Genomic DNA, 18,189 nt, shown 5'->3' on the forward strand with positions numbered 1-18,189 from the left:
TGTGGACAGAAAACAGGCCTTCTAGTTGGGAAGGGCCACTGGAAGAGGTCCGAGAGGGCTCTGTTAGACTATTCAGACTTTTTCCATATGTAAACTGAGTGGGGGCTTGGCAAATCATTTTCGAAAACAATTTTTCAGAGATGTATTTTTTTTTCTTTAAGTGCCTGTAATGATGGATGAAGCTTTGGGCTATCTGGAAAAGAGACAGGTACCATATTTCTCTTTCAATATGATGTCCCTAGTTAAAACTAGACTAAATCACCAATTTAGAGATCCCAGGCTAGATCTGTTGAGAGAGGCAGTGCCAGCCATGCCCAAGCCGTCGAGGTCACCAGGGCCTCCTGTGCTCAGCTTGTCCCCTTCCATCACGGGTTAGCATGCAAGCCCAGCACATGACACGCTACCTCCAGACGCACGCAGGTGGGTGAACCCAGAACAAACGGAAAGCAGAAATTTCTTATGTACCCTCCCAACCACTTTGTATGCTCTTGCCTGATGATATATTTAAAATTAAGTATGTCTGCAGACTGTGTGGCAACACGATGCTGTTTTTACTTTAGTGACTTTTTAAAACATTTATTTGAAAAAGACTTAGAGTGAAATTGTTTTTCTTTATTATTCAGAGGAGTTCCGCTCATTTATTTTCTCTACTTTCCCTGCATAAATAGAAGAAAAATAGTATGTGTCCTTGTTTTGTATCATCAGCTGCTGCTGGAATCTTCTTGGAGAGTTTAAGGAAACAAAATGAGCTTTGTGGCTGGTCCGTTTTTTTTTTTTTTTTTTTTTTTTTTTGGTCTGGCGGGGGTTTTTAAATGAGAAAACAGGCTAAAACTCTAACTCATCCAATATCATAAGTTAGAAATAGTGTGGCCAGATTAGAATTGCACATTCTAACCTCATGGGCTTTTTTTTCTCATACATATTTGTATCCTCTCTCATAAGTGCTCAGCACCACAAGCACCTGGCTACTCCACAGATTCGGTGTGGGTAGGCAGTCAAGGGGGGAGCAAGAGTCGGTGTTTGCCCTCTCCTCCTGTCCCACCACTCTCCTCCTTTTAGTTGTTGGCCTTTTTATTTTATGTGGTTTGCATACTTATTTATATTCATGTTAATATGCATCACACTAAAACAATTGTTATTTAAACTCCTTACAATTTTATCAGAATTCTTGATGCCACTTATGCCAAATTGTGGTGTTTTATTTTTGTTTCTTGCAGAAGCAAGATCCTACGTTCACTTATGAGGTGATAGTAGTTGATGATGGCAGCAAAGACCAGACTTCAAAAGTAAGTAAACTTGCTTTTAGGATTGCTACTAGGTAGAAAAGAAATAGAATAATTTGCAGTTGTTAAGTCTTACTTCAACTCATCAGAGAATGCTAAAGCTGTTGTCAGCACCCTCTACTTTACAGCATGAGTAGCCAAAACAGAAATTTCATCAATGGAAAGCTGGAAAATATACCTGCTGTTTCCTCACTCCTTAAGACCAGGGAAGCTTTGAAGATCACCAAGTCAGGAGAAAACATGCACAACAATTCACCATGGCCACTGGGAACCTTCTTTGCCTATCAATATTTGGTTCCTTTTTCCTAAACACAATTTTTTTTCTTTATGCTCCACCTTGCCTTACAGTTTCTAAAGTAATATGCAAATATAGGATGCCTTCATATCTGGCACTGGGTATCAGATATGTCCTTTAGCATACTTCCATCCAGATTTACCTATGGAAGGTAACAAGTGTCTTAGAGTATCATCCTCTCACATTCTTGCGTTCTTAGACCTATAGCTACTGAGCTGCTAGAAAAAAATAGAAGCTGGTCTGTCAGGAATGCAAACACCAGATGAGAATAATGTCACATTCCCTATGGAAATTAGGGTCCAAAGGAGAAAGTTATTGGGTGCCTGGCTGCCTCAGTCAGCAGAGCATGTGACTCTTGATCTTAGAGTGTGAGTTTAAGCCCCACATTGAGCATGGGGCCTACTTAAAAAAAAGGGGGGGGGGGGGCGGGTAGGACGCCTGGGTCGCTCAGTTGGTTAAGCATCCAGCTCTTGATCTCAGTTCAGGTCTTGATCTCAGGGTTGTGAGTTCAAGCCCCATGTTGGGCTCCACACTGGGTGTGGAACCTACATCAAAATAAAATAAAATAAAAAATAAAGAGGGTGCTGTTGATGAAGAGAGATAATATAGAAAAGCAATGTGGAAAAGCAAAGGGTATGGACCATAGTACAGTGGACTGATGACTGAGTGCTGAAGAGATGAACACAGCAAATACGTATCACTGTTTCATGGCTTTGAGTATAAATCAAAAAGTACTGGCAGAGATGCCTGGGTGTCTCTGTGGGTTAAGCATCTGACTTGGTTTCAGCTCAGGTCATGATCTCGGGGTCGTGAGATGGAGACCCACATCAGTATATATACTCAATGGAAAGTCTGCTTCCTCTCTCCCTCTGCTCCTCCCCCCTGTTCACACACTGTCTCTCAAATAATCAACTGATTCTTTTTTTTTTTTTTTTTTTTTTAAGATTTTAGTGATTTATTTGACAGAGCGCACAAGCAGGGAGTGCAGCAGAGGGAGAGGGAAAAGCAGGCTCCCCACTGAACCCTGGGATCATGACCTGAGCCAAAGGTAGATGCTTAGTGGACTGAGCCATGTAGGCATCCCCAAATAATCTTAAATAATAATAATAATAATAATGGCAGTTGAGTGAAAAGATTTGGGGAAAATGGTCTAAGATATGAACAACTCTGGGGAGTAAGATCAGTTGCTGACAAATAAGCAGGTGGCAATCACAAGTGTGTATCTGTCAGCGCATGGATTTTATTTTCTCTAGCAACTCATTAGCTTAAATAAAAGAGTCAGAATAAGACAGAGCCACTGCCTATTCTGGTTGGGACCTCTACAGGGAAATGAATTGTGATTTCAACTTGGAGGGTCATTGTTGGTTCTTGGCACCAGGAATTCAACAACTCTGGACACTAAAATGTACAGTAAGTATAATCTAGTCACAAGAAGAAGGCAACTGAAATAGCAATATTTAAGTCAAACTCAGAAACCCAGTTTATGTTACTGTCTTGGAATCCAAGTTAATATTATTCTGACTTTTATATAATTTGACAGGTAGCTTTTAAATATTGCCAGAAGTATGGAAGTGACAAGGTACGAGTGATAACACTGGTGAAGAATCGTGGGAAAGGCGGAGCTATTAAGATGGTAATGCATAATTTTGACATTTTTATCTAAAATATAAACATTTTGGGGGATCCCTGGGTGGCTCAGTGGTTTAGTGTCTGCCTTCAGCCCAGGGCATGGTCCTGGAGTCCCGGGATTGAGTCCCGCATCGGGATTGGGCTCCCTGCATGGAGCCTGCTTCTCCCTCTGCCTGTCTCTCTCTCTCTCTCTCTCTCTCTCTCTCTCTCTCTCTCTCTGTGTGTGTGTGTGTGTATCTTTCATGAATAAATAAATTAAAAAAAAAAAAAACCTTAAAATATGAACATTTTTTAATGACTTCTTTTGCAGACTATAGTACATTTGTATTCTATAGCTGGCTAGTTGAATACTACCCTTTGAAGTTAGTGGTAAATTAGTTTTAATAAGAACTTCATACACTTATGTATATATAACATCAAATCTTAAAAACTATACCATATTTATAACATACTGGGTAATTCAGGAGAATATGCTTATCTAAATCAAAGTTTAAAATGTTACCATGTGCCTTTGTGTGTCTTTGATATAGTCACTGGATAATAAGGTTAAATGATTTTTTTGGCAGTTTATAAAATCTGATGTGGGTCTATCCTGATGAAATTTGTGGTCTACTAGAAAAAATGATTGTACTTATAAAAAGTACATATGAAGTGCTATAGAAATTCCAAAAGGAATAGATTACTTTCAGAGTCAAGATACTTGGAAGAAAAACCACAAATCAAGATAGTTAATGTGAAAGAAAATACAAAGAGTGCCTTACATGATTTAGAGGTTTATTTTATGCCCTCCACCCCCACCCCCGCCCTACCCCCATTTGAAGAAAGTCTAAGTATTGGCAGCCCAGGCCTTGTTCAGCAATTCCATGGTGTTACCAGAAACCCTGCTGCCTAACTTTGCACTTCTTCTTCCTCATGCATACAGGATGACTCCTGGAGTGTCCGCATTCCAGACAGGAAGGAGCAGGACAGAGGCAGAAGATCTATGCTGGCTGATTTGGCCCCTTTAGAGAGCTTTCCTAGAAGCTCTACCCAATGACTTAATTCTCATTGGCCAGAATAATGTCACAAGGCCACCCCTATTTCCAAGGGTGGCTGAGAAATGTTTCTTCTAACATTTCCATTCCTGACCTAATCAGAGATCCATTAATAAAAAAGAAGGAAAGAATAGATATTGAGTAAGTAACTAGCAGTCTCAGGCCTGTGTTAGCAGACTTAACAAAGTAGAAATCACTGAAGTCAAGCCTCCCACAGTGATGAACACTGGCTTCCACTTGGTTATTCCACTCAGTTGGTTATTTTGAGTCAATTAACCACTTCAGCATAATTATCACATTTAATCCATCCTCATGTTGTCTCGTGAGTTAGGTCCTATTATTTCAATTACTGGATGAGGGAAGTGATGTTTAGGTAGGTAAAGTAACTTACCCAAGGTCACATAGTTACTAATAATAGGTAGAATGAAGATTTAGATTAGGTTAGTATCTTGAAATCCATGCTCTTAAATGAATCTTGCTGATAGTATGCGGGAAAAGTTGAGAGAAGAGCATGCCAAAGTAAGAAAAGACAGAAGTCAGAACTCTTAGAGTATGTATCAGGAGCAGTGAGTTTGCTCTGACTGGAGCATAGGATATGCAAAAAGGAGAAAAAGAAAATAGATGCAGTATCATGATGGCCTTTGAATCCATCCATTCACTTAATTCAGCCTAATATAAGTGTCTACAACTTTATTAGAGATACTTAGATGAAGAATAACCAGAGCACCTAGGTGGCCTAGCCAGTTGAGTGTCCAACTCTTGGTTTTGGCTCAGGTCGTGATCTCATCGGTCTTGAATTGAGACCCACATTAAGCCCCACATGGGGCTCCTCACTCAGGAGGCTTGAAGATTGCTTTCTCTGCCCCTATCCCCACTTGCATGTGCATATTCTTTTTCTCTTTCTCTATCTCTCTCGCAAATAAATAAATGAAAGACAGATAACCATCCTATCCTTAAGGATATCATAGTTTAGTAGTGTTGTAAACGTTGTAATAGAAGTATATGCAGAATATTGGCACCACCTTCCGTCTGGGAGGAGCAGCAGCAGAGACTTCCCATAAGAGGTAAATTCTCCGCTGGATCTTCAAGGAAGACTAGGAATTACCCAGGCAAAAGTTGGGGTAGGGAGCTTGCAGAGGAGGGACATGACCAAAGATAGGAAAGAAAGTGTCACAATGAGGAACTGTTAGTGGTACATGTGGTTGGCTTTATAGGGAAAAGGTCAGAGGGTTAGGTGGGTTCAGATCCTGAACTTTTAGGTTAGGAACTTTCAGACTTTTGACAGAGTGACAGCAGCCAGTGCAGTAGCATAAGCAAGGTACAGTAAATTATTATTTGGATCATGATGGTGACACAGCAGAAGAGGAGAGGACAAATGTGGAGGGGAAGTGTATTAAAAATGAGGTAGAATTGTATCAGGTGCTCAGGGAGAGGAATAATTTATGGCCTTGGGTGACTGAGAGGAGGAGGATGTCATTTATAGAAGGAATGAAACACTGCAGAAGGAGCTGGTTTAAAAGACAGTATCTTTGGGGAGCCAGAGTGGCTCGGAAAGTTAAATGTCTGCCTCGGGCTCAGGTCGTGATCCCAGGATCCTGGGATCCAGCTCCATGTCAGGCTCCCTGCTCTGTGGTGAGCCTGCTTCTCCCTGTCCTTCTGCCTGCCACTTCCCCTGCTTGAGCACTCTCTCTCTCTCTCTCTGTCAAATAAATAAAATCTTAAATAAAAGACAGTATCTTTAATTGAGGTTGAGCCATATTAAGTTTGAGATACCAACTATCCAGAGTAGCCTGGTAGTGAGTGTGAGTGAATAATCCACGTGCATCAGATGATAGTTGAACCATTAGGTTGGCAAGGAAAAAGGTAAGAGAAAAAAGACAGCCAGAAACCAAGCTTTGGGCAAATGAAGCACATAAGGAAGAACAGTCCAAGCAGTGAGAGAGGATAGGGTGTGATTGAATGGATAAAGATGGGAGGCATTAACATAGACTGTTTTCAATAAGTTTGGCAGTGAAGTGAAGGCCATCATTGGTAGAATGGAGAGCAGTCATTAAAGACCCTCCTTTAAAAATAATAATAAAGTGGCTTAAGTAAGATCAAAAGCGAAAGGCATTTTTCCATAATGCTAAGTAATTAACCTCCAGCTCACCCTCAACATGTATCACTGAAATAATCCTTTGGTTTTTAGGGTTTTGGTTTTGGTTTTTGGTTTTTGGTTTTTGAGGGTTTTTTTGGCTTTTTGTCTAGATGTTAAATAAAACATTTTTATTCTGCCTTTTTTACCTGCATTCTAATTGATATGATTTAAAAAATTACAGAAACTAATTAGCGGGTTTATCCCTTAGAATAAATGATTAAAGTTTTGTCTACATTTGTATATATCTTATCTATATTCATACTGTTAAGTGACATCACGAACTGTATTCTCTATCAAACCATACATATATTTATACTTAAGAAACAATGAATTCACTCAAATGGACCATGAATTAAGAGTTGATATATAATTTATTACCATGTAAAATACACACTCGTAGAGCCCGATTTTGTACAAAAGACCAGGGAAAAAGTTCAATATTGAGAGGCGTAATTTTGCTAAGTATCAGATTCCTCAAATAACATAAAATAGTATTTGGATATATCCACATTTCCCAAATTTTAGTGACATTCCATTTTTCCTTATTTAGTAATTATTTTAAACTACTTTAGATTCCAGGGATGCCTGAGTAGCTTAGTCTGTTAAATGTCTGCCTTTGGCTCAAGTCATGATCTCAGGGTCCTGGGATTGAGCCCCACATTGGGCTCCCTGCTCAGCACAGAATCTGCTTCTCCCTCTGCCCCTCCCCCCTGCTCATGCTCACTCGCTTGCTCTCTCAAATAAATAAATAAAATCTTAAAAAAAAACTAATTTCCATATAAACAAATACTAAAGATCTATCATCTTAGGATGTGTTTCACAGCAAATTTGTATATGTTTGTGCAACCCACCCATAAATATGTTCTTCAGATGCTGCCCTAAAATAGATACATAGACAATACATATATAATATATATTTTATGGTTTTTGTTCTTATTGATGTAGGATATCTTTTATTTGTCCAAATCTATTTTCTTAGCATATTTTACAAAGTATTAGTGGTATTATCTCACAGTTTTTAAAATCATTAAATAGGCATTAGATGCATTTGGAAGAATCTTATCAATATAATGGGTTTCCAAGGAACTTTGGTCTCCTTAGGCCATTTCACACCTAATATTAGGTATTAGACTGTCTAACATTAGCTATTTTAAGTAAAGCAAAACAAATTTAACCTTAATTTTAAGTGACTTTCTTTTAATTGAAATGTTTAAATACAGGGTATATTCAGTTCTCGAGGAGAAAAGATCCTTATGGCAGATGCTGATGGAGCCACACAGTTTCCAGATATTGAGAAATTAGAAAAGGGACTGAATGATCTACAGCCTTGGCCTGTGAGTATAAGATATAGATTAAATGATCTTCAATCAAGAAAACAGGTAGTCTTAACATGAAAATGGGATTTGCATACAAGTTTAAAAAATTGGTGCTTTTTTGGTGTGAAATTCCTGTACAGAAATTCCTCCACAGAAAAGCTAATCATTTTATTATAAACACTTACTGATGATCTGAGATTTACTTGACAATTATTTATTTAACATTCTAGCTAGCCATCTCTCTCAATTTTCAATCACTTCTACCAGAGTTTTAATGTTTATTATATATATTCAGCTTAGGCTTTTATTTAAAAGCATAGACCAGACCTCCCAAGTAAAGGTGTGAAATGAAACTGGATCACACTATGCTTGTTTTTGATGAAACAAACCCAAGCACCAACCACTCAGAAAAGATTATATGCAACTTCATGCAATAATTTCAGAAAATGGAGATTGACTTTGACTCAGCATAATGCATTTGAGATTCATCCATACTGCTGTCTTTGTATGAGAGTATGACAGTTTGTTTATCCATTCAATGTTGAAGGGCATTCGGGTTATTTCCAGGATTGGACAATTAGGCATAAAGTCTATATCAACATTTTTCTTTAAAAAAAAAATTTTTTTTTTTTTTTAAGATTTTATTTATTTATTCATGAGAGACACAGAGAGAGAGGCAGAGACACAGGCAGAGGGAGAAACAGGCTCCATGCAGGGAGCCTGATGTGGGACTCAATCCTGGGTCTCCAGGATCAGGCCCTGAGCTGAAGGCAGCGCCAAACTGCTGAGCCACCTGGGCTGCCTGCCATTTCCACTTTTTAAAGGCCATTTAGGGGATCCCTGGGTGGCGCAGCGGTTTGGCGCCTGCCTTTGGCCCAGGGTGCGATCCTGGAGACCCGGGATCGAATCCCACATCAGGCTCCCGGTGCATGGAGCCTGCTTCTCCCTCTGCCTGTGTCTCTGCCTCTCTCTCTCTCTCTGTGACTATCATAAATAAATAAAAATTAAAAAATAAATAAATAAAGGCCATTTAGAATAGACAAATTTACCAGATTCTGAGCTTTTTACCAAATAATTCCAACCTGGAGAGTATCAGACTAAGAGAATGAGTAAGCACCATTGGAGAACATTAAATATTACACCTACCTATCATCACATAGTATTTCAGAATTTCAACAGAAGCAAGAAAAATTGCTAGAGCTTGCTATTTTCAGGGCTTCAGGCTAAGTTTAGGGCACAGATCCATGTTGATTAAATCTATTCTCAGTGACATGTATCCTTGTATAGGACATGACAAAATCTCACAACAGCAAGGAACCCAAATACCCCAACAAAGCTTTATTGAACTTTAGATGTGCTCCCTCCTTCCCCCAGGTATAATATTCAGGCCTTGAATCTCTAGTTCAGAGAGGACAAACAGGGTCTACAAAAGGTAAAAGTTCAAGTTACCCCTGCTATCCAAAAGTAGAACATTCTCATTCCTAAACCAAATGGCATAAAGCAAAGAAGCAATTGCCATCAATTTACATGGCAAGTTCTTTGAGTGTTCCCAGACCCAAAAAATAACCTCTCTCAGGCTTTTCTGACACCTTAAGACACATCTTGCTAACAGATACACAAAGTAAATCAAGATAAAGCAGACATGGGCAGCCCCGGTGGCCCAGCCGTTTGGCGCCGCCTTCGGCCTGGGGTGTGATCCTGGAGACGCGGGATAGAGTCCCACGTTGGGCTCCCTGCATGGAGCCTGCTTCTCCCTCGCCTGTGTCTCTGCCTCTCTCTCTCTCTCTGTCTCTCATGAATAAATAAATAAATAAATCTTAAAAAAAAAAAAAAAGATAAAGTAGACATGCTTACACCATTCAAAGCAGTGGCAGCTTGCTGCTGAAATGCTGAGTGTAGTTCTGGGAAGGGAGCTTACCAGGGTGGCTCTCACTGCTCAGTGCACTGCCTGTCTAACAGTTTGCCACAAAGCAAATGTGGAACACTATTTGTGCTTTCTGGTGTTTGTTTTTGTAAAAGCAAAAATCCTCTTTATATCTCTTTCATTTAGCAAGAGCAGGTACTAATATTGGTCTTTTGTAAAAGCTGTGTGGCCTAACATGAATTTTTGAAGACTAGGGGATACCTGTATATCAAGGAGAATTCCTTCTATTGTACAAGAGCCACCTATGTTAGTCACAACAAAACACTGACCTGTTACCGTAGAAAAAGAACTGAAGTTTCATACAAAAGAAAGACTCCAAATGAAACCCAATATAATCCAAGAAATAGTATAAAATTGTATGAAAGTATTTTTGCTGAAGAAATAATGAAGATAATTCAACAGAGGCATTTGAAGGAGGGATGACAGAACAACAGAATGGTATTAAAAGAGAAATTACAGAAGCCAAGAAACAAATTGAAGGCCAACATAAGGTCAATGAATAGGACTATCCATGAATGAAATAGTTATTCATGAATAATTTAGAACTAATTATTGTTAGATTTGTTAAAATAATACCTATTTATTATAGCAAAAACTGAGCAATAAAAAAAGCAAAACACCCAAAAGCAGAAAATTTAATAATTAAAAAAACCTCATCTCCTTCCTAAAAATAATCATATATTTATTTAATTTCATGGCTTTTTACAAGTGTTCCCTTTCTCTTTCTACCACCACCCACCTCTCTTTTCTGTCTAGCAGTTTTTCTTTAAAGACACTAAATGGGGCACCTGGGTGGCTCATTCAGTTCAACATCTGCCTTTGGCTCAGGTTATGATCCCAGGGTCTTGGGATTAAGCCCCACATCTGGCTCCCTGCTCAATGGAGAGCCTGCTTCTCCTCCCTCGGCCCGCACCTTTGCGCGCATGCACGCACTCTCCCTCTTCAGTCCCTCTCAAATAAATAAAATCTTTAAAAAAAAAAAAAAAAGACACTAAATGAATTAACTAATATAATTCTTAAAAGAATTCTCTCTGAAAATATCCCTTTTACCCGCACTCTTCAAAGCAGCGACTACCGGGGCACTTTGGTGGTTTAGTGGTTTAAGCGTCTACCTTAAGCTCAGGTCATGATCCCAGGGTCATGGGATCAAGCTCTGTGTCAGGCTCCCTCCTCATCGGGGAGTCTACTTCTCCTTCTCGCTCTTGCTCTCACTCTCTCTCAAATAAATAATCTTTAAAAAAAAAAAAAAAAAAAAAAGTAGCTACCTGCCACATGGGGCTATTTAAATTAATCAAAATTAAATAAAATTTTAGTTCCTTACTAAATTTTAAATATTCTCGCTGGCCACATTTCAAATGCCTGTGGCTAGTAGCTGTCTTATTGGCTAACAGAGATATAAAGCATTTGCATCACCACAAAGGTATGTTGGACATTACTACTTTATATTATATAATATGAAGTTATTATTGGATATGTTACATATTCACTCTTACTAAAAAAATATTTCTTCTTCCACCTCTTAGTGAATCATGATATGCTAAAAGAAAATCTAACTAGTACAATTGTTGGGCTTGATATCCTAGTTCTTCCCAGAGAACCCACAAAGATTATCAATATTTCTTCTGCATTATGCCTCTGGCTTAGGGGAGCCATGAGTAGGAGGAGGGTGGACGGTGTCAGATTGTTTGCAGCTGACTTTATGTCAAGGGCAAAGAAAAATTAAATGATGTAGCCAAAGTTATAGGGTAAACCAAACAATAAACAGGAGAAAAATCTGAACTTTCTTGTGAATCTAATTTCCTTTATACAACTCTGTAAGGGAAAGAAGTTCTGATGCCATCTTTTTTCCTTATCATAATCTAATTTACTGCCTTTTACTGTAAATGTTGAGTTATAAAGAACTAAAGCATTTGATTATGATTAAACATCTAATTTACAGCCTTGGTCCTACAGCACCTCAAGGTATGCCTAATTATTTAAGAGTATCATGACTCTTTTTATATGCATCTCACCTCTTTGAAGGAGGTGGGAAGGATGCACATAAGTGATAAAGTTACAAAATCCGTTGTGGATCAACTCAGTAATAATTATTTTTGAATTGGGACCACTGTCTACTCATCATCCTGACAAAGCCTTAAATAGCCAGTTATTGCTCTCAGAAGACTTGCACTACGAAGCTAACATTCACAGAGGAAATAGAAGAAATCTTCTTAATTATCTAATTCAGATAGTGGCAAATTTTTTCTGTAAAGGACCACAGAGTAAAGATTTTCATCTTTAAAGCCATATGGTCTCTTGCAACTACTCAAACCAGTTGTAGCACAAAAGCAGACAGATTATACATAACTGAATGACCATGCCTATGTTCCAATAAAAATTTATTCACAAAACCAAGCAGCAGGCCAGATTTGGGCCATGGGCTATAGATTACAGACCCTAATTCAATTATTTATCCAGTATTGGAAACTTTTTATAACTACCCAGTGATCTTTCAGTCTCTGTTTGCATAGCTGTAGTGGAACCCAAACAGCCCATCCATCTCAGTAACAAAGTTCCTCTTTACGGTAAATGCAAAAATGCCTCCTTTTAATCACTCCAGAACCCCTTTGGTTGGTTCTGTTTTTTAGAGCTATACAAAATGGTCTTGTACTTTTTTTGTAACGGCCCTTTAGGCAGTTAAAACTGCTTTCCATGTGTCTTTATTTTAGGCTGTCAATAGTTCTTTCAGCTTATAAAGCAGCATATTTCTTTTTCTTATCCTGATCATTTTTCCCTAAAGGTGCTTCAGTTAGTGTGGATCTGGTTAGCACATTTACATAGCTACCACATATGACCAACTCTTTTGGATGCATTGCCATTGCACCCTGTCTCCCCAGTCCTCCAGCTGGCACAAACACATCCTCAAACTATGTATCTTTTGCCTTGGTTTATTTAGGAATGGAAGTGTGACTGTATTAAACGTTACCATGGTCGATTTCCATTTCTCAAGGTGTAGGACTCTTTTTCTATCTTTTATGCAATTGCCATTCCGTTCTCAATTCATTTAAGTCACAAATTTGATAAGCATGGCTTATATATATTCCCTTAAGACCTAATAAAAGTTGATTAGAACCATTCTGAAAATAGTGAAACAACAACGTGGGTTTCTAGTAGTCAAGTTCTGTAATGACTACATGACTAACTCACTAGATGGCAGTAGTTAACTTTAACTTAAATATCTTTTACAGTAGTGTGTTGACTCTCCAGAAAGTTTGTAATGGTTTCTAATGTTTTCTCAGCTGACTTTATTTTTAAATGCAGCAAAAAGAAATGTACTCCTACTTTGTGCTTGTATTTTCACTTAGAGTTCTGGTCAGATTATTCTTATCGAATTTAGAAAAGTTGTTTGCAATTTCTTCTCTGAAGACCTTTTAAGGTTTTAAACTAAACATATGTAATTTAAGTAGAGATTTTATGACACACAAATAAAATAGGGATTTGTGTTTAGTTCTGAATATTGTTATCTGTGTCATCTTTTTTCTTTAAGTGGAAAACTTTTCTCCCAGCTTCCCAATTTCTTAACCAATACTTATGCTACCTCTTTTAATAAAATATGCTTAATTTTACAGTAATTTTTCTAAGCAAAATATATGATGATCACTTGTTTAGTGGCTTAACTATTCAAATAGAATTAAAATTCCCTAAACAGCAAAATAGCTGACAAGAAGTCTGCACTCCATAACCGTAGAGTAATTCCTCTGGCCGTGACTGGGATCTTGAATTCTCACTTAGACATAGTTCAGTAAACTTAGTTTTTAGGTTTTGAAGGCCACACATGATGAAAAGTAACATATATGGAGCAAAATTGCATTGAGAAAAACTATAGGAAATAAATACTAGCCACCCCACCTTCAACACACATACCCCTGAGTCTACAGTGATTGCTAGCTGACATCCCTGAATGTTCCTGTGTCTTCAGTATAGTAACCTTGGGCCAAGTGTGGTTTTGGTATACCAACACTTCATACACGTAGGAGTGGTTTATTTTTTCCATAAATGAGAATGTGACAATTTGCTGTTTCCCCTTTTCTTGTGGACCATGGGCAGGTCTAAGAGCCAGGTATATTTGTGTCACCTTCTCAGATGGCCAAGCATCCAAAAAAAGATCCCTTGACTTTCCAAATCATTCGTTTTATAGACCTGGCAGTTACACAAGCATTTTGCTGAGCTCTCTATGAAAATCAAGGCAGAATACACAAATTAAGAAGATAGTCTTAAAAATGTAAAAAGAGGTAGATGATATTCAATGAAACTTTCAGGACAGTCTGTCTCAGCAGATCATGAAGTGTGTTTCCCAGATCTTTGAACAACACGAGCTGCCTACCAAGCATGTGTATAAAGCCAACAAACATGGTTTGAAAGTGGATATTTCTTAAGAACAGGGAAAGCAAACTTGTCTGAAGGGCCAGAGAGTAAATATTTTAGGCTCTGTGGACCACATATGGTCTCCACCCCACCCCCCCGCCTTTTTTTTAACAACACTTGAAAAACCATTCTTGCTCATAGGTCATTCAAAAAAAAAAGGCAGCAGGCAGGCTTTGGCCCACAGGCCATCATTTACAACCTTGTTATAGAAGATTGAAACCTTGATATGACCATGAAAATGTTCATAAATTTAATGTCCTCATAATTGTGAAGAGAAAACTCTTAATTTTAAAAGGCAGGGATCAACATCTGGGTGGCTCAGTCATTTGACTGTCAGAATTGATTTTGTCTCTAGTTGTGATCTCAGGGTCATGAGATCCAGCCTCTCATCAGTCTCCCTACTCAGGTGGGGAGGTCCACTTGAGGATTTTTTCCTTCTCCCTTTGCCCCTCCCTCCTGCCCATGCACGCACATGCATGCAGGCTCTCTCATGCGTGCTCTCTCTCTTAAATAAATCATTAAAAAATAAAAATAAAAGGCAGGTAAATAATAAGGCATCTTTGATCAAATAAAAGGAAGAAAAAGTAAATGTTGCCAAATTTATCTGTTGAGTCTGTAGATTCATACAATATTTTTATAGAACAAGTTGAAAATAAGAAAAGGTTTAATTCACATCCGTTGATCTAATAATACATATCCCTTAACCTGGCTTTGAGAAATTTTTCTTAAGGAAATAATTAAGAATGTATATAAAAGTAAATTTTCTTTTAATTTTTTTTTAAAGATTTTATTTATTCATGAGACAGAGAGAGGGGCAGAGACACAGGTAGAGGAAAAAGCAGGCTCCCTATGGGGAGCCTGATGCAGGACTCCATTCTGGGACTCCAGGATTATGCCATGCGTCCAAGGCAGATGCTCAATCACTGAACCACCCAGGTGTGTCCATTTTCAAGGATTTTTTGCTGCTTTCTTTTTTTTAATAGCAATGTTTTTTAGTAAAAGGAAAAAATTAGAAATCATTTGAAATTTTAAATACTCATTTACAAAGGTTAAATTCATTATTATATAAAATGCTATTCATTAAATATAATTAAGTGAAAAAATATTTTTTTTGGTGCTGCGTTTTATTTATTTTTTTTATAAATTTATTTTTTATTGGTGTTCAATTTGCCAACATATAGAATAACACCCAGTGCTCATCCCATCAAGTGCCCCCCCCCAGTGCCCATCACCCAGTCACCCCCAGCCCCGCCCACCTACCCCTTCCACTACCCCTAGTTCATTTCCCAGAGTAGGAGTCTCTTATGTTCTGTCTCCCTTTCTGATATTTCCCACTCATTTTTTCTCCTTTCCCCTTTAGTCCCTTTCACTATGTTTTATATTCCCCAAATGAATGAGACCATATAATGTTTGTCCTTCTCCGATTGACTTAATTTCACTCAGCATAATACCCTCCAGTTCCATCCACATCGAAGCAAATGGTGGGTATTTGTCGTTTCTAATGGCTGAGTAATATTCCATTGTATACATAGACCACATCTTCTTTATACATTCATCTTTCAATGGACACCGAGCTCCTTCCACAGTTTGGCTATTGTGGACATTGCTGCTATAAACATCGGGGTGCAGGTGTCCTGGCGTTTCATTGCATCTGTATCTTTGGGGTAAATCCCCAGCAGTGCAATTGCTGGGTAGTAGGGCACATCTATTTTTAACTCTTTGAGGAACCTCCACTCTTTTAACTCTTTTTGGAAAACCTCCAGTTTTCCAGAGTGGCTGCACCATTTCACATTCTCACCAACAGTGTAAGAGGGTTCCCTTTTCTCCGCATCCTCTCCAACATTTGTGGTTTCCTGCCTTGTTAATTTTCCCCATTCTCACTGGTGTGAGGTGGTATCTCATTGTGGTTTTGATTTGTATTTCCCTGATGGCAAGTGATGCGGAGCATTTTCTCATGTGCTTGTTGGCCATGTGTATGTCTTCCTCTGTGAGACTTCTGTTCATGTCTTTTCCCATGATGGATTGTTTGTTTCTTTGCTGTTGAGTTTAATAAGTTCTTTATAGATCTTGGAAACTAGCCCTTTATCTGATAGGTCATTTGCAAATATCATGAATGAGAAAGGAGAGATCACTACCAACACCAAGGAAATACAAACGATTTTAAAAACATATTATGAACAGCTATACGCCAATAAATTAGGCAATCTAGAAGAAATGGATGCATTTCTGGAAAACCACAAACTACCAAAACTGGAACAGGAAGAAATAGAAAACCTGAACAGGCCAATAACCAGGGAGGAAATTGAAGCAGTCATCAAAAACCTCCCAAGACACAAGAGTCCAGGGTAGATGGCTTCCCTGGGGAATTCCATCAAACGTTTAAAGAAGAAACCATACGTATTCTACTAAAGCTGTTCGGAAAGATAGAAAGAGAGGGAATACTTCCAAACTCATTCTATGAGGCCAGCATCACCTTAATTCCAAAACCAGACAAAAACCCCACCAAAAAGGAGAATTATAGACCAATATCCCTGATGAACATGGATGAAAAATTCTCAACAAGATACTAGCCAATAGGATCCAACAATACATTAAGAAGATTATTCACCATGACCAAGTAGGATTTATCCCCTGGATGCAAGGCTGGTTCAACACTCGTAAAACAATCAGTGTGATTCATCACATCAGCAAGAGAAAAAACAAGACCCATATGATCCTCTCAATAGATGCAGAGAAAGCATTTGACAAAATACAGCATCCATTCCTGATCAAAACTCTCCAGAGTGTAGGGTTAGAGGGAAGATTCCTCAACATCTTAAAAGCCATCTACGAAAAGCCCACAGCAAATATCATTCTCAATGGGGAAGCACTGGGAGCCTTTCCCCTAAGATCAGGACCAAGACAGGGGTGTCCACTCTCACCACTGCTATTCAACATAGTACTGGAAGTCCTAGCCTCAGCAATCAGACAACAAAAAGAAATAAAAGGCATTCAAACTGGCAAAGAAGAAGTCAAACTCTCCCTCTTTGCCGATGACATGATACTCTATGTAGAAAACCCAAAAGACTCCACCCCAAGATTGCTAGAACTCATACAGCAATTTGGCAGTGTGGCAGGATACAAAATCAATACCCAGAAATCAGTGGCATTTCTATACACTAACAATGAGACTGAAGAAAGAGAAATTAAGGAGTCAATCTCATTTACAATTGCACCCGAAAGCATAAGATACCTAGGAATAAACCTAACCAAAGAGGTAAAGGATCTATACCCTAAAAACTACAGACCACTTCTGAAAGAAATTGAGGAAGACACAAAGAGATGGAAAAATATTCCATGCTCATGGATTGGCAGAATTAATATTGTGAAAATGTCCATGCTACCCAGGGCAATTTACACGTTTAATGCAATCCCTATCAAAATACCATGGACTTTCTTCAGAGAGTTGGAACAAATTATTTTAAGATTTGTGTGGAATCAGAAAAGACCCTGAATAGCCAGGGTACTATTGAAAAAGAAAACCAGAGCCGGGGGCATCACAATGCCAGATTTCAGGTTGTACTACAAAGCTGTGGTCATCAAGACAGTGTGGTACTGGCACAAAAACAGACACATAGATCAGTGGAACAGAATAAAGAATCCAGAAGTGGACCCTCAACTTTATGGTCAACTAATAATTGACAAAGGAGGAAAGACTATCCACTGGAAAAAAGACAGTCTCTTCAATAAATGGTGCTGGGAAAATTGGACATCCACATGCAGAAGAATGAAATTAGACCACTCTCTTGCACCAAACACAAAGATAAACTCAAAATGGAAATGGATGAAAGATCTAAATGTGAGACAAGATTCCATCAAAATCCTAGAGGAGAACACAGTCAACACCCTTTTGAACTTGGCCACAGTAACTTCTTGCAAGAAAAAATAAATTTTAAACATCTAGATATATACAGATAGGTAGCTAGAGCTGTATCTAGTTATCTATGTATGAAATAATAACATCAGTTGTCTCTGGATTGTGGGACTGTGAATATCTTTTCAAATTTTTGTTTTTCTTTAATTGTTTCTTAAGTTATCTCTGCATCCGGGATGCCTGGGTGGCTCAGCAGTTGGGCGCCTGCCTTGGGCTCAGGTTGTGATTCCGGGATCCAGGATCAAGTCCCACAT

The 18,189-nt window shown here is 38.5% G+C and overlaps 1 protein-coding gene across 5 annotated transcripts in view; it reads left to right on the forward strand.

The window, feature by feature from the left end:
* Window positions 1–18,189, forward strand: part of ALG5 (ALG5 dolichyl-phosphate beta-glucosyltransferase) — a 48,663-nt gene that overhangs the window by 3,228 nt on the left and 27,246 nt on the right. For all 5 annotated transcript variants that reach the window (XM_038573220.1, XM_038573219.1, XM_038573217.1 and 2 more), the window contains exons 3-6: window positions 162–208; window positions 1,218–1,286; window positions 3,119–3,211; window positions 7,599–7,712. In XM_038573220.1, coding sequence (XP_038429148.1) covers window positions 162–208; window positions 1,218–1,286; window positions 3,119–3,211; window positions 7,599–7,712 — 323 coding nt within the window. The remainder of the gene's footprint in view (window positions 1–161; window positions 209–1,217; window positions 1,287–3,118; window positions 3,212–7,598; window positions 7,713–18,189) is intronic.

The sequence above is a fragment of the Canis lupus genome, chromosome 25, assembly GCF_011100685.1.
Source record: "Canis lupus familiaris isolate Mischka breed German Shepherd chromosome 25, alternate assembly UU_Cfam_GSD_1.0, whole genome shotgun sequence".
Classification (NCBI taxonomy): domain Eukaryota; kingdom Metazoa; phylum Chordata; class Mammalia; order Carnivora; family Canidae; genus Canis; species Canis lupus.